Genomic DNA, 18,038 nt, shown 5'->3' with positions numbered 1-18,038 from the left:
GGGGGTCTTCCACCAGCTGCAGGGGGGACAGGGGGTTTTTGGGGCTGGGGGGGGCGCACGGGGGGTGCTCGTGGCCCCCCCCCCCGAGGGTTTTTTTGGTGTTTTTTTGTGTTTTGTTTTTTTTTTTGGGGGGGGGGGGGCAGGATCGGGCGGAGGGGAAATGACTCGGCGCCGCCGCTGCGCTTCCTGAGGCGCCGGAGGCCGAGGCCTAGCGGCCGCCATGGAGCCTGGGCCCGAGCACGGTGAGGGGGGGGGGGGGACTTTTGGGAGGGGTGGGGGGCACCATTACAAGGTGCGTGACCCCCCCCGGTGGAAAATGAGCCGCCCGCCCTCATTAGCGCTGCTGCTGCTGAGCCGCAGGGGCTCGGCGGGGCCTGGGGCCTATGGGAGGCATGGGGGGGGGAGGGGGGGGTTGGGGGGGGCACACACATGGGGGGGGTACACACATGGGGGGGGCACACACATGGGGGGGGGCACATCTGATGGGGGGGGCACGTCTGAAAAGGGGGGGGACCATATTTTTGGGGGGGGGCACGTATTTAGGGGAACACCCAGGTATTTGGAGGGGGAGGGGGGCACCCCTGGGTGTGCTGCCCCACCTGGGCCCATAGGGTACCATGGAAGAGAGGGAGGGTGAGGGGGGTAAAAGGGCAGCCCCCCCCCAAATTTTGGGTGCCGTCTCACCCCGTGTGCCCCCCCCCGCAGGTGACCTGGCCCCCCCCGGCCCCCCCAGCCCCCTGGAGCCCCGGCTGCGGCGGCTCGAGGAGGAGCTGGCGCTGGTGAAGGCAGCGCTGGGGGACGCGCTGCGGCGCCTCGGCCTCTATGAGCAGCACCTGCCCCGCCTGCTGCGGCACCTGCCCCACGGTGAGACCCCCCCCCCCCAAAAAAAAAACCAACCCCCGGGACCCCCCCCCAACACCTGGGATCCCCCCCTGGTACCTGGGACTCTCCCCCCGATTCCTGGGACCCCCCCAACACCTGACACCCCCCGCCCCCGTACCTGGGACCCCCCACCAGTACCCAGGATCCCCCCCCGGTTCCTGGGACCCCCCAACACCTGACACCACCCCCCGGGACCTGGGACCCCCCCTGGGGCCCCCCACAGTACCCAAGACCCCCCCCAGTTCCCAGCACCCCCCCATTACCTGGGTCCCCCCCCCCTCTCCGCAGCACCCTCTGGACACCCAGGGGTCCGCAGCTGGATTGGGGGGGGGGGCAAATTCTGACCCCTTTTTGCCCCCCCCCCCCCATGACCCCCACAGCCAACGGTGCCATCCCGGAGCCCTTCGTGCCGCCGGCCCCCCCCACCGCCACCGGGCCCCCCCCGGACCCCCCCCTTTGCCGCTCCCCCGGTGTCAGCGTGGGGACGCAGACGGACGGGGGGTCCCCAGCGGCGCCTGGGGGCAGCGGGGACCCGGGGGGGCCCCAAGAGCCGCCCCCCCCCGGGTCCCCCCCTTGCCCCCCGGCGCCCCCCCCCCCCGGCTTCCCCGGAGCCACCGACCCCCGAATCCCCCCCGGCAGCCCCCCAGGGTGCCCGCAAAGAGCTGTGAGGATGGGGGGGCCTTGAGGGGGAGGGGGGGGGGCTCAGGGGTGCTGGGGGGGTGGGAAAGTGCTGGGGGTCGCGTTGGGGCTGGAATTTAGGGGTAGGGTGTTTTTTTTTGGGGGGGGGACCATTCGGGGGGGGGGGTGACCCCTTGCTGATGGTGTCCACCCCCTCCCCTTACCCCCACCCCTCTCTGTCCCGTGTCCCCGTGTCCCTCCGTGTCCTCCCCCCACCCCACGACCCCACCCCCAAAAAATGTGTCCCCCCCCCCCAGCCTGCGCAGGCACAGCTCCTCCGGCAGCTCCAGCCCCCGGCGCCGCCTGAGTAGGAAAGCGGCCTCGTCCGCCAACCTCTTGCTGCCCGTGGGGAGCCCCGAGAGGTGGGGGGCCCCCCCCGCACCCCAAACCTCCCCCCACACCCTCTCACCCCCCCTCACCCCCCCCCGCAGCTTCGCATCCCTCCTTGCCCTCCCCACCCCCTCCCCGCACCCCCAAAACCCCTCCTGCACCCCTAAACTCGTGCAACCCCCCAAAAAAAATCCATGACCCTCCCCCCGCACCCCAAACCCCCCCTGCACCCCCCCTCCACCCCGTGCCCCCCCCTCTCACCCCCAAATTTCCCCCTCCCCCCGCTGACGCTGCCTCTCCCTCACAGCCGCCCCAAGGAGCCCGTCATGAGCCCAGGTGGGTGCTTGGGGGGGGGACGGGGGGGCACACACAAATTTTGGGGGGCTTTAGGGGTTTTTTATTATTTTATGACACTCTTTCCCCCCCTCCCCCCAGGGTCACGCCGTGCCAACTACAACCTGGGTGAGGCCGGGGGGGGGCTTCTTCCCGGGCCCCCCTCTGTGTGTCCCCAACCCCTGCCACTAACAGGGCAGGGCTGGGGGGCCTGGGGGGGTCCTGGGCGGGGTCGGGGGGGTCGGGGGGGGTCTGACCCCCTCCGTCCTGCCCCACAGAGGGGGTGTCGGTGAAGATGTTCCTGCGGGGCCGCCCCATCACCATGTACGTGCCCTCGGGGCTGGGCCCCTACGGGGGGCTGCGCGCCGAGCTGCCCCCCGAGCGCCTGCAGCTCGACTGGGTGTATCCTATTTGGGGGGGGGCACCCCACTGGGGGGGTCCCCGACCCTACATGGGGGTCCCCGACCCCGCCTGGGGGTCCCTGACCCCGCCTGGGGACCCCCCACCCTGTCCCCATCCCTTCCTGGGGGTCCCTATCCCCTTTTGGGGTTCCCTGTCCCCCCCCATCCTTCTCCCCACCCCCTCCTGCCCACCCCCATCCCCTTTTCACTCCCCCCCCATCCCCATCCCCACCCCACCCCAATCACCCCCTTTCTCCCCCCACCCCCCCCCAACCCCCTTTTTTTTTTGGGGGGGGGCTGTGAGTCCCTTTTTTTTTGTGGGGGGGTCCCTTTTTTTTTTTTTGGGGTGTCCCTCCCCGTTTCTCCCCTTAACTCGCCCCCCCCAGCTACGGGTACCGGGGCCGGGACAGCCGCTCCAACCTGCACGTGCTGGCGTCGGGCGAGCTGGTTTACTTCATCGCCTGCGTCGTCGTCCTCCTCCACGTCCCCCTCCGCCGCCAGCGCCACTACCTGCGCCACAGCGACTGCGTGCGCTGGTGAATCCCGGCCTGGGGGGGTTATTTGGGGTGTGGGGGGCCCCCCCAGCCCCGTTATCCCCCCCTCTCACCGCCCCGTTTCCCCCTCCAGCCTGGCCGTGCACCCCGACCGTCTCCGCGTCGCCACGGGGCAGGCGGCCGGCGTGGACAAGGACGGCAAGGTAACGGGGTCGGGGGCTGTCTGCGTGCCCCCCCCAGCCCCCAAATCCCGTGCCCAGCCCCCGTTTCCTTCTCTCCCCCCCCCCATTTTTTGTCCCCGCAGCCGCTGCAGCCCGTGGTGCACATCTGGGACTCGGCCACGCTGCTGACCCTGCAGCAGATTGGCCTCGGCAGCTTCGAGCGCGGCGTGGGCTCCCTCGCCTTCTCCACGGCCGTGAGTGCCCCCCCCAGACGCCCCCGGCCTTGTCCCCCTGTCCTTCTGTCCCTCTGTCCTTGTCCCTCAGTCCCACCCAGTCCCCTTGTCCCTCCGCCCCCCCATTTTCGTCCCCCTGCCCCTGTCCCCATCCCTCCATCCCCTGTCCCCCTGTCCCCCCATTTCCCTCCCCCTGTCCCCATCCCTCCGTCCCCTTGTCCCCCGTCCTTCTACCCCCCCGGGGGTCCCCCCGTGTCCCCCCCCGACCCCCCCGGTGTCCCCCCCAGGACCTGGGCGCCCACCTGTGTGTGGTGGACGACTCCAACGAGCACATGATGTCGGTGTGGGACTGCGCCCGCGGCACCAAGCTGGCAGAAGTGAAGGTGAGGAGGGGGTCCCGGGGGGGTGTCAAGGACTCAGAGGGGTGCCCTCACCACCCCCCCTAAAAAAAAAAACACCCCACAGAGCACCAACGAGTCGGTGCTGTCGGTGGAGTTCAACCCCCAGGACAGCGGCAGCATCATCACCAGCGGCAAGTCCCACGTCTACTTCTGGACCTGGAGCGGGGCCGCACTCACCAAGAAGCAGGGCATTTTTGGGGTGAGGGGGGCACCCAAAGGGGCTTGGGGGGGGCCCGGCCGGCACCCCTACCACCGCCTGCTGTTGTTTTCCCCCCCCTAGAAATATAAGAAGCCCAAATTCATCCAGTGCTTCGTTTTTGACGCCGCCGGGGACGTGCTGACCGGCGACTCTGAGGGCAACATCCTCACCTGGACCCGCGCCGCGGGGCCGGCGGGGAAAGGGGGCAAAGGTTTGGGGGCTGGGGGGGACACGGGGGGGGGGGGGTGGGGAGCTGGGGGGGTTGCCGTGAGGCTGAACCCCCCCCCCCCCTTGGCAGAGACGTACCAGATCGGGCAGCAGAGGCGGGCGCACGAGGGCAGCATCTTCGCGCTGTGCCGCCGGCGGGACGGGACGGTGCTGAGCGGCGGCGGCAAGGACCGCAGGGTGCTGAGCTGGAGCCCCGAGCTCCTCCTGCTGCAGGAGGCCGAGGTGGGGCACGCGGGACCCCCGAAATCTACCCCGGGAGCCCCAAAAATCCACCCCAGGACCTCGAAATCTGTCCCGGGAGCCCCAAAACCCACCCCAGGACACTGAAATCTGCCCTGGGACCCCATAATGCACCCCACAGACCCCAGAGTGGTTAGGGATTGGGAAGGGGGGCCGGGGGTGCCCCCCTCACCTCCCCCCTGTCCCCCCCGATCCCCTCCTATCCCCCCTGGTCCCCTCCTGCCCTCTCCCCTTGTCCCCCTTTTGTCCCCCCCATCCCCTCCTTCCCCCCCCATCTCCCCCCATTCCCCCTGCACCCCCCTTTACCCCCCGACCCCCCCGGCCCCCCCCCAGCTCCCCGAGCGTTTCGGCGCCGTGCGCACCATCGCGGAGGGGCCGGGCGAGGAGCTGCTGGTGGGCACCACGCGCAACGCGCTGCTGCGGGGCACGCTGGCCGACGGCTTCACCCCCATCGTGCAGGTGGGTCCTGGGGGGTTTTCGGGGGGTCTCCCTTCATGGGAGGGGGCTCAGGGTGACCCCCCCGCCTCGTGTCCCACCCCCCAGGGGCACACAGACGAGGTCTGGGGTCTCGCCACCCACCCCTCGCGCTGCCTCTTCCTCACCTGCGGCCACGACCGGCAGCTCTGCCTGTGGGACGGGCAGGAGCACGCCCTGGCCTGGAGCCTGGCCCTGGAGGTGAATTTATTTTGGGGGGGGGGGGGTTAAATAAAGGCTGAGGGGGGGCACAGAGAAGGCCCTGATGTCCTCTGTGTGTCCCCCCCACCTCCAGGACACAGGGCTCTGCGCCGACTTCCACCCTGGGGGCCAAGTGGTGGTCGTGGGGCTGCTGACGGGGCGGTGAGCAACCGACGGGGATTTTTGGGGTGGGGGGGGGAACAAGGAGCCCCCCCCCGACCCCTGACACCCCCTCCCGTGTTGTGTCCCCCCCCCAGGTGGCTGGTGCTGGACACTGAGACGCAGCAGCCGCTGGCGGGGGGCTCGGACGGCAACGAGCAGCTCTCGGTGGTGCGCTTCTCCCCCGGTGAGCCCCCCTTTATATCCTTTCGGCGGGGGTCTCCTGTGTCCCCCCCCACCCCCTAAGACCCCCCCAGCCCTAAAAAAAAAACCCTTTTGGGGTCCCGCAGACGGCTCCTTCCTGGCCATCGGCTCCCACGACAACGTCATCTACATCTACAGCGTGGCCGAGGGCGGCCGCAAGTACACCCGCTTCGGGCGCTGCACGGTGAGGGGGGGGCTTTTTTTTTAATGGGGGGGGGAAAGGAAGATCCTACCTCCCCTCTCCAAAGTCCCCAATGCCCCCTCCTGCCCCCCCCCAGGGGCACTCGAGCTTCATCACCCACCTGGACTGGTCCAAGGACGGCCACTTCGTCATGTCCAACTCGGGGGACTACGAGATCCTCTACTGTGAGCGGGCAACGGGGGGTGGGGGGCCCCCCAAAAAATTTGGGGGGGGTGGGGGGCACCTGGGGGGGTCTCTCAACTTTGTCCCCCCCGCAGGGGACGTGGCCGGGGGCTGCAAACTGCTCCGGAACCGCTTCGAGAGCCGGGACCGCGAGTGGGCCTCCTACACCTGCGTGCTGGGCTTCCACGTCTTCGGTGGGGGGACAGGGGGTTCTAGGGGGGGGTTGTTTTTTTTTGGGGGGGGTCAAGGGGTTTGGGGGGGGCAGGGGATTAGGGGGAGGTGGGGGGTTTTGGGGGGGTCCTGGGGTTTGGGGGGGGGCAAAGGATTTTGGGGGTGGGGATTTAGGGGGGCTCGGGATTTGGGAGGGGGTCCTGAGATTTGGGGGGGCTTTAAGGGATTTTTTTGGGGGGGCTTCAAGGGATTTTGGGGGGGGGGGTCCAGACATTTGCCTGCGGGCAGGGGATTTGCACATACACGTGAGGGCTCTAGCAATTTGGGGGAGGCTCTGGGGCTATTTTTTTCTTTTTTTTTTTTTTTTGGGGTGGGGGCTGACCTCGCTGTGTGCCCCCCCCCAAAAAAAACAAACAAACAAAAAAAAACAGGCGTGTGGCCCGACGGCTCGGACGGCACCGACATCAACTCCCTGTGCCGCTCCCACCACGAGCGCCTGGTGGCCGTGGCCGACGACTTCTGCAAGGTGCACCTCTTCCAGTACCCCTGCGCCCGCCCCAAGGTGGGCTGGGGGGGCCGGGGGGGGGCTTCTTACACGGGGAGGGGGCTGGGAGGGCAAGGGGGGTGCATGGGGAGGGGGAATGGGGGGAGGGAGGGGACTGGGGGGTGCATGGGGAGGTGGGGGGCACACATGTGTGCAAGGGGAGGGGGTGCACGGGGCACATGCGTGTGCACGGGACATGTGGGGGTGCATGGGGACACGGGGGGGGGTGCACAGGGACACGGGGGTGTGCACGGGGGGGCTGGGTGCATGCTGCATGCACACGCGTGTGCCAGGCTGCACGTGGGCACGCTTGGGTGGGTGTGCACGCTGCCACGGGCGTGCACTCACGCTTATACACATGTGCATGCTCCTATGTGTGCATGCTCCTATGTGTGCATGCTCATGCTCACATGCGTGTGCACACTCCCACGTGCAGCTACTTGCTCTTACACGTGTGTTCACGCTCCTACATGCATGCGTGTTCTCCTGCATGTGTGCACACTCCTGTGTGTGCACGCTCCTCCATGTGTGTGCATGCTCCTGCATACGTGCACACGCTCTCACACACGTGCACATGCTCCCCCACACGTGTGCATGCTCCTTTAGCTTTGTGCATGCTCCCACACTCTCCTACCTGCCAGCACACGCTCCTACATGCGTGTGCACGCTCCGACACACTCCTACATGTGTGTTCATGCCCCCACGCGCACGTGCACGCTCCCACACGCCCCCCCACCCCCCCCCACAGGCTCCCAGCCACGTCTACGGGGGCCACGGCAGCCACGTCACCAACGTGCGTTTCACCCACGACGACGGGCACCTGGTGTCGCTGGGGGGCAAGGACACCGGCGTCTTCCAGTGGCGGGTGCTGGGGGGGCCCCCGGTGCCCGCCGGGGGGGCCGCGGAGCCCCGTTGAGGCCCCCCCGTTACCCCCGTTACGGGACCAGGGGGGCCCCGGCCCCCCCCAGCTCACTTTTTTACCCTCCCCCCTTTAAATAAAGCCTTGGAGCGGGCGCCCGGCTCCCCGCCTGCTTCCTGCCGCCGTTACCGGGCCCCGCTTCCGGTCCGGAGCCGGAAGCGGCCGCCCGTTTCCCGGAAGCGGCGGGAGAGCCAACGGCTCCGTGCCGGAAGCGCTCGTGGGGCGGGGTGGGGATCGGTTCCCGAAGGTGTTCCGGAAATACCCGAAGGTGTTCCGGAAGCGCTCGGGGCTCCGGCGGAACTTACCGAGGCCATTCCGGAAGAAGCCGAAGGCGCTCCGGAGATTCCCGAGCTACTTCCCGAGCTCCCTCCGAAGATTTCCGAGCCCGCTCCGAAAGCTCCCGAACGCGGCAGCGGAGCCGTTCGGAAAAGAGCCGAGCGTCTCCGGAAAGCCCCGAGGCCGTTCCGAAAAGAGCCGAGCCTTTCCGAAAGCTCCCGAGGCTGCAGCGAAGCGGTTCCGGAAAAAGCCGAAGGGCTCCGGAAAGAGCCGAGGGGCCTCCGGAAGGAGCCGAAGCCTCTCCGGAAGGAGCCGAAGGTGCCGGTGCGGAGGCGGCGGGAGCGGGAGGCGATGGAGGCCCGGGGGTAGCGCGGCCCAGCCGAGCGGCCATGGCGGCCAACATGTACCGCGTCGGCGGTGAGCCCGGGGGGGGCCGAGGGGGGGTCCTGGGGGCCGGGGGGGGCCGGGAGGGGAACGGGGGGGCCGGGGGGGAGGCCGGGTGGGAAGGGGAGGGGGGATGGGGGGGTGAAAAGGGGAGGGGGGGCCTAAAAAGGAGGGGGGGGCCCCAAAAAGGTGAAGGGGGGGGGAAAAGGGGGTGAAAAGGGGAGGGGGGACCCCAAAAATGAGAGGGGGGGTCCCAAAAAGGAGGAGGGGGGGCTAAGAAAGGGGGGGGCATCAAAGGAGGGGGGACCCCAAAAAGGGGAAAGGGGGGGATAGGGGGGGTCGTCGGGGAGGGGGGGACCCCAAAAAGGGGAGGGGGGGATCCCAAAAAGGAAGGGGAGGGCCTGAAAAAAGGGGGAGGGGGGCAAAAAGGGGGGGGGTCCTTAGGAAAGGGGGGGGGTCGGGGGGGTCTCCAAAACATGGGGGGGGCTCGAGAAGGGTAAGGGGGGGCCCTGAGTAAGGGGAGGGGGGGCAAAAAGGGGACGGGGGGGGCAAGGCCGAGGGGACCTTTTTTTGGGGGGGATTTTTGGGGGGGGGTCCTGGGGGGGGAGGATACGTCTGGGGCCCCCCCCTTGGGTTTGAGGGGGGAAAAAAGAGGGGGGAGCATTTAAAAAGGGCTTGGGGGGGCTTAAAATAAAGGGGGGGGGGGCTTAAAATAAAGAGGGGGGTCTTAAATTCCTCCCCCCCCCCCCCAGACTACGTCTACTTCGAGAACTCCTCCAGCAACCCCTACCTCGTGCGCCGCATCGAGGAGCTCAACAAGGTGAGCGGCGCCCCCCCGCTTCAAAAAAAAACCCCGGGGGGGATCCCTAAATCCCTGCAGCATCCTCACAACCCCCCCCCTTTTTTTTTTTTTTTTTGCCCCCCCCCCCCAGACCGCCAACGGCAATGTGGAGGCCAAGGTCGTCTGCCTCTTCCGCCGCCGTGACATCTCCAGCAGCCTCAACAGCTTGGCCGACAGCAACGCCCGTGAGTGGTTTATTTTTTTTGGAGGGGGGAGCCCTGCTTCTGCCCCACCCCCCCCCATTTTTTAATTTTCACCCCCCCCCCCCCCCCGGGGGCTGGGGGGGGTGGTGGGGGCAGATCCGGGCTCGCTTCCCCCCACCCCGAGGGGCTCTCGGCTCCCTGATGGGGGTGTGGGGGGGGGTTGTGCCCCCCCCAGTTTGATCCCAGGTGCCCCCCCCCCAATTTTCAGGCTGTTTTCCACCCGGGGGGGTTGGGAATTTATTTTTGGGGGGGGGGGCACTGCGGGTTCGGTGGCCAAAACTCCTCGGGATCTGTGGATGAAATGTGGGGGGGGGCACAGAAATAAAAGGGGGGGGCAAGCAGGGGGTCCCCAACCCTCCTTGAAGTGGGGGGGGGGCTTCTGGGGTGTCTGTGCCCCCACCCCCCCAGGGTTTTTTTATGCGTGAATCAAGCTGGGTTGTATCCCCCCCTTTTTTTTTTTTTATCCCCCCTCCGGGCTCTCAAGGCTGCCAAAATCCGAGGGAGGGGGGCACAGGGACAACAACACACCCCCGGGGGGGGGGCTTGAGCATTGTGGGGGTGGACAACGACCCCCCCACATCCTTTTTTTCCCCCCCCACCAGGAGAATTCGAGGAGGAGTCGAAGCAGCCCCCCATGACGGAGCAGCAGCGGCACCAGCTGAAGCACCGCGAGCTCTTCCTCTCCCGCCAGTTCGAGTCGCTGCCAGCCACCCACATACGGTGCGGGGCCTCCGGGGGGGCCTTTTCCTTCTTTTCCTCGTGCCCCCCCTCCCATTTTTAACCCCCCCCCTTTCTTTATTTCCCCCCCCCGGCAGTGGGAAGTGCAGCGTGACACTGCTCAACGAGACCGACATCCTGGGGCAGTATCTGGAGAAGGAGGTGAGCCCCCCCCTCATGGGGGTGGTTTTGGGGTGTAATTAAAACCGTGCCCCCCCCAGCACCTGGCTGAGCCCTTTATTATTTTTTTTGCCCCCCCCCCCCCAGGACTGTTTTTTCTACTCGTTGGTCTTCGACCCTGTCCAAAAAACCCTCCTGGCCGACCAGGGTGAGATCCGCGTGGGCTGCAAGTACCAGGCTGAGATCCCCGACCGGCTGGCTGAAGGTTTGGGGGGGGCTCCGTGACCTCGGGGGGGGGCTTCTCTGCCTGCCTCCCCCCCAAAAAAAACCCTCCTGCCCTTCTGAAGGTGAGTCGGACAACAGGAACCAGCAGAAGATGGAGATGAAGGTGTGGGACCCCGACAACCCCCTGACGGACCGGCAGATCGACCAGTTCCTGGTGGTGGCGCGGTGAGGGGGGTCCCGGGCTGGGAAACAGGGGGGTCCCGGGGAGATTTGGGGTCCCTCTGACCCCCCCTTTGTTTTTTTTACCTCTTTTCAGGGCCGTCGGGACCTTCGCCCGCGCCCTGGACTGCAGCAGCTCCATCCGGCAGCCCAGCCTGCACATGAGCGCGGCCGCGGCCTCGCGGGACATCACGCTGGTGAGGGGGGGGGGGCGCGGTGGGAGGGGGTTTTGGGGTCCCCTTCTGTGCCCCGTAGGGTTTGGAGGGGGTTTGGGGGCCCCTTTTTGTCCCCCGTGGGATTTTTGGGCCCCCTTTCTGCCTCCCCATGGCTTTCTTGGGACCCGCTTTCACCCCCATGTGATTTTGGGGACCCCTTTCTATCCCCATTTTTTTTTTTAGGACCCCTTTCTGCCCCCAAAAAGGATTTTGGAGCTCCATCCCGTGGGGGGGGGGGGGACACATTCCCAACCATTTATCTGTGTGGGGGTGCACCACCCCCTGCCCCCCACCCCCCATCCCCTCCCCGCTCCCCTCAGCTCCAGGCTCTCCCTGGGGGGGTCTCCCCTTTACATTTTGGGGTTCTCCATGATGATTTATTTTTCGTGCCCCCCCCGCAGTTCCACGCCATGGACACCCTGCAGCGCAACGGCTACGACCTGGCCAAGGCCATGGCCACGCTGGTGCCGCAGGGGGGGCCGGTGCTGTGCCGCGACGAGATGGAGGAGTGGTCGGCCTCCGAGGCCATGCTCTTTGAGGAGGCCCTGGAGAAATACGGCAAGGACTTCAACGACATCCGGCAGGACTTCGTGAGCCGCGGGGGGGGGAAGGATTTTGGGCCGGGAATCATTTTTCCCCCCCCCTTTTTAAGCCTAAAACCTCACCCCCCCTTTCCCTTCCCCTCCCCGCAGCTGCCCTGGAAATCCTTGGCCAGCATCGTGCAGTTCTACTACATGTGGAAGACCACCGACCGCTACATCCAGCAGGTGAGGACGCCCCCCGCCTCCCCAGGCTCTATTTTTTTTCCTGGGGGGGGGTCCCTGCGTGTCTTTCCCCCCCCCCCTTTTAACTCCCCGTTGGCTCGCAGAAGAGGCTGAAGGCAGCGGAGGCGGACAGCAAGCTGAAGCAAGTCTACATCCCCACCTAGTGAGTTCGGGGGGGGCTTTCTGCAGGTGTGAGGAGGAGGAGAAGCCGCCCCCGGTCTCCCCTGACCCCCCCTTTTTTACCTCCCCCCCCCAGCACGAAGCCGAACCCCAACCAGATCATCTCGGTGGGCTCCAAACCCGGCATGAACGGGGCCGGCTTCCAGAAGGGGCTGACCTGCGAGAGCTGCCACAGTCAGTTTTGGCAGGGGGAAAGAAAGGATTTGGGGGGGGTTAAAAGGGTCCGGGGGGGGATCAGAGCAGGGCTGGGGAGTGAGGGGACAGCGGGGGGGCTGCGGGGCAGGGTTTTGTGGGGCTGGGGGTGCTTTGGGGCTGGCTGTGGTGCCCAAAGCGGGGGTCCCGTTGCCTGTGGGGTTTTTTTTAACACTTTTTTGTGCCCCCCCCCAGCCACCCAGTCAGCCCAGTGGTACGCCTGGGGCCCCCCCAACATGCAGTGCCGCCTCTGCGCCTCCTGCTGGATCTACTGGAAGAAATACGGGGGGCTCAAGACCCCCACCCAGCTGGAGGGGGCAGCGCGCAGCGCCTCGGTGAGCCCCGGGACCGCCCGAGAGGGGATCCCCGCAGCCCCCCGCCCCATTTAACCCCCGTTTTTTCCCCCCCCATTGTTCCAGGAGCCTCACTCCCGCGGCCACCTCTCCCGGCCCGAAGCCCAGAGCCTCTCGCCCTACACCACCAGCGCCAGCCGGGCCAAGCTGCTGGCCAAAAACCGCCAGACCTTCCTCCTGCAGACCACCCGCCTCACCCGCCTGGCCCGCCGCCTCTGCCGCGACGTCCTGCAGCCCCGGCGCGCCGCCCGCCGCCCCTACGCCCCCATCAACGCCAACGCCATCAAGGCCGAGTGTAGGCCGGGGGGTTTTTTGGGTCGGGGGGGGTGAGGGAGTCCCCCTAGGGGGGTTGCCGCTCACCCCGTGCCCCCCCCAGGCTCCATCCGGCTCCCCAAAGCTGCCAAGGCGCCCCTCAAGATCCACCCGCTGGCGCGGCTCCCCCTGGCCGCCATCGTCAAGGAGCTGGGTGAGAGGCTGGGGGGGGGGGTTGGGGGCCCCCTTCTGTGCCCCAAGAGGGGTTTGGGGGCTCCTTTCCCTGTCCTGAGGGGTTTGGAGGGGGTTTGGGGTCCCCTTTCCATGCCCAGAGGGGGGTTTGGGGGACCCCTTCTGCACTCCATGGGGTTTGGAGGAGTTTGGGGGTCCCCTTCTATGTCCTGAGGGGGTTTGGAGAGGGTTTGGGGGGCCCCTTCTGTGTCCTGAGGGGGGTTTGGGGGCTCCTTTCTGTGCCCCAAAGGGCTTGGAGGGGATTTGGGGTCCCCCTTCTATGTCCTGAGGGGACTTGGGGGCTCCCTTCTGTGTCCTGAGAGGGGTTTTGGGGCCCCCTTCTGTGCCCCATGGGCTGTTTGGGGGCCCCTTTCCAACCCCATGGCATTTTTGGGGGCCCCCTTCTGTGTCCCTAGGGGGTTAGGGGTCCCTCTTCTCCCCCCATGGGACTTTTGGGGCCCCCTTCTGCGCCCCCCCAGTGGGGCCTTTGGGTGCTCACAGAGGGCTGGGGACGGCTTTAGGGCCAGGGGGCTTTAGGGGGGGTCCTCCCCCTATATCTGGGGGGGGGCAGCACCCCCTGAGCCCCCCCCTCACCCCCTCCCCCAGCGGCCCAGGCCCCCCTGAAGCCGAAAACCCCGAGGGGCACCAAGACCCCCATCAACCGCAACCAGCTGAGCCAGAGCCGAGGGCTGGCGGGGCTGGGGGGCAAGCGGGGCTACGAGGGGGCGGCCGAGGGCCACCGCCCCCCCCGGGTAAGAGGGGCGGGGCCACGGGGAGGGGGGCGGGGCCTGTGGGAGGGGGTGGGGCCACGGGGAGGTGATTGACGGGTGGGGAGTGGGGTGGGGGTATGGGAAAGGGGTGGGGCTTAGGGGCAGGGCCTATGGGAGATGATTGACATGTGGGGGAGTGGGAGGGGGTGGGGCCTATGGAGGGGCGTGTCTAATAGTGGGCGTGGATTGGGGTGATTGACATGTGGGTGTGCTGCATGGGGGTGATTGACAGGTCACTGAAGGGGGGTGGGGCTGGGATAAGGAGGGCGGCTGGCGATTGGTGGAGGCTGAGGCGGGTGGGCGGGGCCTGATGGCAGCTCCACCCCCCTCCTCCCCATGCAGGTGGGGGCCTCAGGGGTCCCCTTCTCGGCCAACGGGCGGCCCCTGGCGGGGGGGCTGCGGGCCGGGCCCCCCCCCGCCAGCAAGCGCCAGAAGCTGAACCCCGCCGACGCCCCCAACCCTGTCGTCTTCGTGGCCACCAAGGACACCCGGTAAGGTTTTGGTGGGGGTCACGGGGGGGGCCTCCTCGCCCCCAAAACCCCAAACCCGCAATTTCTAACCCCAGTTTTTTTCCCCCCCCCCCAGGGCCCTGCGGAAGGCGCTGACCCACCTGGAGCTGCGCCGCGCCGCCCGCCGCCCCAACCTGCCCCTCAAGGTGAAGCCGGGGCTGCCCCTGCGGCCCGGGGGGGCCCTGGCGCCCCCCCCGCCCCCCCACCCCGCCAGCACCTCGGAGCCGATCGTCCTCGAGGACTGACCCACCCCCCACACACACCCTCCCCCTGTCCCTCGCCGCATCCCTTTTGTATTTTTTTTATTTCCATAGAAACCGCGTGGGTTTTGGGGGCTGAGGGCTGGGGGTGGGGGATGGGGAAACACTGCCCTCCCCCCCCGTCCTTCCCCCCCCCACTCCCCCCACCCCGCGGGACCCTTTTGTACGTGGAGCGACGCCCCCTGGTTTTGTATCTCGGGCTGTCCCGGTTCTGTAGCGACAGAAAATAAACCGACGGCTTTTCTTCAGCCTGCCCCCCCCCTATTTACCCTTCCACCCTCCCCGGTACCGGCCCCCCCCCCGGAAAACGGTACCGGGGTGGAGGGGGGAGGAACCTTCGGGGCGGAACCTTTGTGCTAAGGGAGCTGTTCTCCGAGTGGGGGGGGGGAAGTTGAAAGCGGGCGGACCGCTGTAAGCGAAGGGGGGGGGAACCCGGCGGTGCGGACCGGAAGTTCCCTCAGAACCGCCCGGAAGTAGCCGCGGAGCGGTTTCTCCGCCATGGACGGGGGCGGCGGCTCTAGCCCGGAGCCGGTAACGGCGGCGGGGCCCAGCCCGGCCCCGGAGCTGCCCCCGGAAGCGGATCCGGACGTGGAGCCGCTGCCTCGGGGCGGCTTCCGCTGCCGCTTGTGCCAGGTGGCGGCGGCCAACCGTGAGTGAGGGGGGTACGGGGGGGGGGACAGGTTGCACCGGGGCCGTTCCGGGCTAACGGCGCCGCCTCAGGGCCCAGCCTGGCCGAGCACCTCCGGGGCAAGAAGCACCAGCGGCTGCGGAGCCTCCGGGCCGAGCGGCGGGCGCAGGAGCAGCGGAGCCTCTTCGTCAGCGGCTTCGCCCGGGGCACGGCGGCCGAGGAGCTCGCAGCCTACTTCGGGGCCTTCGGGGAGGTGGTGGCGGTGGTGATGGATAAGGAGAAGGTACCGGGAACTGGGAGGGGGAACTGGGAGAGGGAACAGGGAGGGGGCTCCGGGGACTGGGAGAGGGCACCGGGAACAGCGATGGGGAGCGGGGAAGGGGTACTGGTAATGGGGAGGGGGCACTGGGAACAGGGAGGGCAATGGGGAGGGGCACCGGGAACGGGGAGTGGACCCCGGGGAGCTGACATTTGCCCCCCCCCCCTCAGGGTGCCTACGCCATCGTGGAGCTGCAGGAGGCGGCGAGCCGGGAGCGGGCGTTGGCGCAGCCCCAGCACGCCTTGGCCGGGCGGAGCCTCCGTGTCCGGCCCCGGGAGCAAAAAGATTTCACCCGTCCTTTGCCGGGACGCAGCGCCCACCGGGAACCCCTCGGCGCTGAGCAGCTGGAGCGGGCCTTGTGCCAGGCCAAGGATGTGAGCTGGAGGCTTGGGATCCCTTGTGGGAGGTCCCTGGGGGGGATTTGGGGCCGAGGGGGGGGTCAGGGAGGGATGTGCAAGGGCCAGCGGGGTGTTTTGGGGTGTGTGGGGCCGGCGACGAGGCTTCTCCCCGCAGGTGGACGCGCAGATGGAGCAGCTGGTGGGGCTGCTGGAGCTGAGCGAGGGTGAGCGGCGCCTGCGGCACCTCCTGGTCGCGCTCTTCCAGGAGGTTTTCTCCGAATTCTTCCCCGGTGAGTCCCCATTTGCCCCATGGGACGTGTGGGGAGCCTGGCGTGGCCCTTGGGTAACTGCAGGTGTTGTCTCCTCCCAACCAGGCTGCTCCGTGCTGCCTTTTGGCTCCTCCGTCAACAGCTTCGACGCCCACGGCTGCGACCTGGACCTGCTCCTCGACTTGGAGCCCACCAAATCCCTGCAGAGCTCGGTGCGGGGAAGCCCCGGGGCGGAAGAATCCATCCTGAGCGACATCGACCTGGCGTCGGCCTCGCCCCCGGAGCTGCTGGAGCTGGTGGCGGCCGTGCTGCGCCGCTGCGTGCCAGGCGTGCGCCGTGTCCGCGCCGTGCCCACCGCCCGCCGCCCCGTCGTCAAGTTCAGCCACAAGCAGTCAGGTTTAGCGGGCGACATCTCCGTCGATAACAGGTCCGGGGGGCGCGCGCGGGGTGCACGTCCGTCCCTCTCTTTGTTTTGTGACGCCCCCGCGTCCCCTCCCCGCAGGCTGGCACTGCACAACACGCGGTTCCTGCGGCTCTGTGCCGAGGCGGACGAGCGCGTGCGGCCGCTGGGCTACGCCGTGAGGCTGTGGGCCAAGCAGCAGGGTTTGGCAGGTGAGCATGGCCTGCGTGGAGTTTGGCACTTGGGGGGTGCGTGGGGCCTCTCTGACGCTGTCCCCCCCCTCAGGAAACCCCGCTGGGGGCGGCCCCCTCCTCACCAACTACGCGCTGACGCTGCTGGTGCTGTTCTTCCTGCAGACGCGCAGCCCCCCGGTGCTGCCCGCGGTCGCCCGGCTGCGGGAGCTGGCAGGTAGGGCCCCTCCATCCGTCTGTCTGTCCAGCAGGGCTTTTTTTTTTTTTTTTTTTTTTTTAAGGATTTTCTTTCTTTTAGGGAACGAGGACCACGTCGTGGTGGCCGGCTGGGACTGCAGCTTTCCCCGGGACGCGGCGTTGCTGGAGCCCAGCGCCAACAGCAAGAGCCCCAGTGAGCTTTTGGGGCCGGGGGAAGGTGGCGGGGCTGAGGACCCCAATATTGAGGCCCCCAGCACTGCCCTCGTTGCTTTTCCTCCCCCAGGCTCGCTGCTGGCCGAATTCTTTCATGTTTTCGGGGACTTTGACTTCTCGGGCCGAGTGCTGTCGCTGCGGGAGGGCCGGGCGCTGCCGCTGCCGGAGGCCAGCGAGCTTTTCAAGCTGGGGTCCCTCAACCTGCAGGACCCTTTCGAGCTGAGCCACAACGTGGCAGCCAACGTCACCGAGAAGACGGCGGCGCGCTTGGGGCACTGCTGCCGCGCCGCCGCCAAGTACTGCCGCAGCCTGCAGTACCGCTGCAAGTCCGCCAAGGGCCGGGGCTGGGGCCTGGTGCGGCTTTTCCAGCCCGGCGCCGTGGAACCGGGGGCAGGCGCCGCTTCTTTCCTCATCACCATCCCCATGCCTGCCCCCCGCTGCCCCGAGGAGCCTGGAGAAGGCTTCAAGGAGATCTGCGCCGGCATCGCCTTCGTGCTGCGCGACGTCCTCCGCTGCCGCTGCACCCCGGGGAAGCCCCCCAAGCAGCTGGGAGCCCCTGGAGTGGGGCAGAGCCTCCCTGAGGACCCTGTAGGGGGCAAGGAGCCACCGGGTGACACCGCAGGAGAGGAGGAGGAACCTTTGCAGCCAGCCACAGCCTCCAAGCGGCCCCAGCCTGATGGGATGGACGGTGCTGCGCTGCCCTGTGCCAAGAGGCCACGGGTGAATGGCCCTGAGCAGGAGGAAGAGGAGGAGGAGGAGAAGGAGGAGGAGGTGGTGGCGAGCTGGAGCTGCACCATCTGGCACCGCGTGTGGACGGGCCGCCGCCGCCTGCGCCGGCAGCTCCTGCACGGGGCCAGCCCCGAGGAGCCCGAGGAAGGAGGGGACTCGCTGGAGCTGGAGCAGAAAGTGTCAGAGGCCATCGTGCAGCACGAGGGAGCCGCCCAGCCGCCGGAGCCGCTGCTGCGCTTTGAGGCCAGCGCCCGGCTGGCAGGAGGGGGGCAGCGGGAGCCGCGGGTGCTGCTTCGCCTCACCCCCAGCCCGGCCCCGGGGCCGCTCTTCAGGGACTTTTTCCATTTCCTGCAGGCTTTCCTGCCCCCTGCCCTGCGGCGCCACCTGGGCTGGGGGCCAGGTGCAGATCCCCAGAGCTGAGGGGGG

The 18,038-nt window shown here is 68.0% G+C and overlaps 3 protein-coding genes across 5 annotated transcripts; all 3 read left to right on the top strand.

The window, feature by feature from the left end:
* The first annotated feature begins 826 nt into the window (after positions 1 to 826).
* EML3 (EMAP like 3) lies at positions 827 to 7,744 on the top strand. Of its 3 annotated transcripts, none has more exons than XM_032207287.1 (20): positions 827 to 864; positions 2,198 to 2,226; positions 2,326 to 2,352; positions 2,502 to 2,625; positions 3,011 to 3,160; positions 3,252 to 3,321; positions 3,423 to 3,533; positions 3,800 to 3,895; positions 3,978 to 4,112; positions 4,194 to 4,323; positions 4,411 to 4,562; positions 4,914 to 5,039; positions 5,124 to 5,255; positions 5,350 to 5,417; positions 5,513 to 5,601; positions 5,705 to 5,802; positions 5,897 to 5,984; positions 6,078 to 6,176; positions 6,585 to 6,715; positions 7,446 to 7,744. In XM_032207287.1, exons 2-20 carry the CDS (start codon positions 2,217 to 2,219, stop codon positions 7,611 to 7,613), a joined length of 2,004 nt encoding a protein of 667 aa, XP_032063178.1. In that variant the 5' UTR covers positions 827 to 864; positions 2,198 to 2,216; the 3' UTR covers positions 7,614 to 7,744. The 3 variants fall into 3 exon arrangements, with proteins under 3 accessions (XP_032063178.1, XP_032063177.1, XP_032063175.1); XM_032207286.1 differs by lacking the exon at positions 827 to 864 and adding an exon at positions 1,519 to 1,546; XM_032207284.1 differs by lacking the exon at positions 827 to 864 and adding an exon at positions 1,851 to 1,922.
* A 41-nt stretch (positions 7,745 to 7,785) lies between these two features.
* Positions 7,786 to 14,575, top strand: MTA2 (metastasis associated 1 family member 2). The gene is made up of 18 exons (XM_032207283.1): positions 7,786 to 8,309; positions 9,029 to 9,096; positions 9,209 to 9,302; positions 9,923 to 10,040; positions 10,136 to 10,199; positions 10,305 to 10,422; positions 10,505 to 10,607; positions 10,699 to 10,798; positions 11,218 to 11,406; positions 11,509 to 11,583; positions 11,685 to 11,743; positions 11,837 to 11,934; positions 12,148 to 12,287; positions 12,372 to 12,600; positions 12,682 to 12,771; positions 13,395 to 13,540; positions 13,901 to 14,049; positions 14,144 to 14,575. The coding sequence occupies exons 1-18, from the start codon at positions 8,282 to 8,284 to the stop codon at positions 14,310 to 14,312; spliced, it is 2,037 nt and encodes a 678-aa protein (XP_032063174.1). The 5' UTR covers positions 7,786 to 8,281; the 3' UTR covers positions 14,313 to 14,575.
* Positions 14,576 to 14,825: 250 nt separating this feature from the next.
* On the top strand, positions 14,826 to 18,032 carry TUT1 (terminal uridylyl transferase 1, U6 snRNA-specific). Its single transcript, XM_032207288.1, has 9 exons — positions 14,826 to 14,976; positions 15,048 to 15,238; positions 15,445 to 15,648; positions 15,788 to 15,902; positions 15,987 to 16,308; positions 16,384 to 16,493; positions 16,567 to 16,689; positions 16,771 to 16,863; positions 16,954 to 18,032. Exons 1-9 carry the CDS (start codon positions 14,826 to 14,828, stop codon positions 18,030 to 18,032), a joined length of 2,388 nt encoding a protein of 795 aa, XP_032063179.1.
* Positions 18,033 to 18,038: the final 6 nt, after the last annotated feature.

Source organism: Aythya fuligula, unplaced genomic scaffold, assembly GCF_009819795.1.
Source record: "Aythya fuligula isolate bAytFul2 unplaced genomic scaffold, bAytFul2.pri scaffold_70_arrow_ctg1, whole genome shotgun sequence".
Classification (NCBI taxonomy): Eukaryota; Metazoa; Chordata; class Aves; order Anseriformes; family Anatidae; genus Aythya; species Aythya fuligula.
The sequence above is the reverse complement of the archived record's forward strand: the minus strand, read 5'-3'. Positions and strand labels throughout refer to the sequence as shown.

What these genes read in the sequence shown, in the direction of transcription:
- EML3 (XM_032207287.1), top strand. An exon ending in CCCTCGCCTTCTCCACGGCC is followed by an intron (nt 3,534 to 3,799) that starts GTGAGTGCCCCC and finishes TGTCCCCCCCAG; the next exon opens with GACCTGGGCGCCCACCTGTG. An exon ending in GGCGGGGAAAGGGGGCAAAG is followed by an intron (nt 4,324 to 4,410) that starts GTTTGGGGGCTG and finishes CCCCCTTGGCAG; the next exon opens with AGACGTACCAGATCGGGCAG.
- TUT1 (XM_032207288.1), top strand. Translation starts at nt 14,826, where the DNA reads ATGGACGGGGGCGGCGGCTCTAGCCCGGAGCCGGTAACGGCGGCGGGG. An exon ending in CCTTGTGCCAGGCCAAGGAT is followed by an intron (nt 15,649 to 15,787) that starts GTGAGCTGGAGG and finishes TTCTCCCCGCAG; the next exon opens with GTGGACGCGCAGATGGAGCA. An exon ending in CCGGCTGCGGGAGCTGGCAG is followed by an intron (nt 16,690 to 16,770) that starts GTAGGGCCCCTC and finishes TCTTTCTTTTAG; the next exon opens with GGAACGAGGACCACGTCGTG.
- MTA2 (XM_032207283.1), top strand. Translation starts at nt 8,282, where the DNA reads ATGGCGGCCAACATGTACCGCGTCGGCG. An exon ending in CCCCGACCGGCTGGCTGAAG is followed by an intron (nt 10,423 to 10,504) that starts GTTTGGGGGGGG and finishes GCCCTTCTGAAG; the next exon opens with GTGAGTCGGACAACAGGAAC. An exon ending in GGGCAGCGCGCAGCGCCTCG is followed by an intron (nt 12,288 to 12,371) that starts GTGAGCCCCGGG and finishes CCATTGTTCCAG; the next exon opens with GAGCCTCACTCCCGCGGCCA.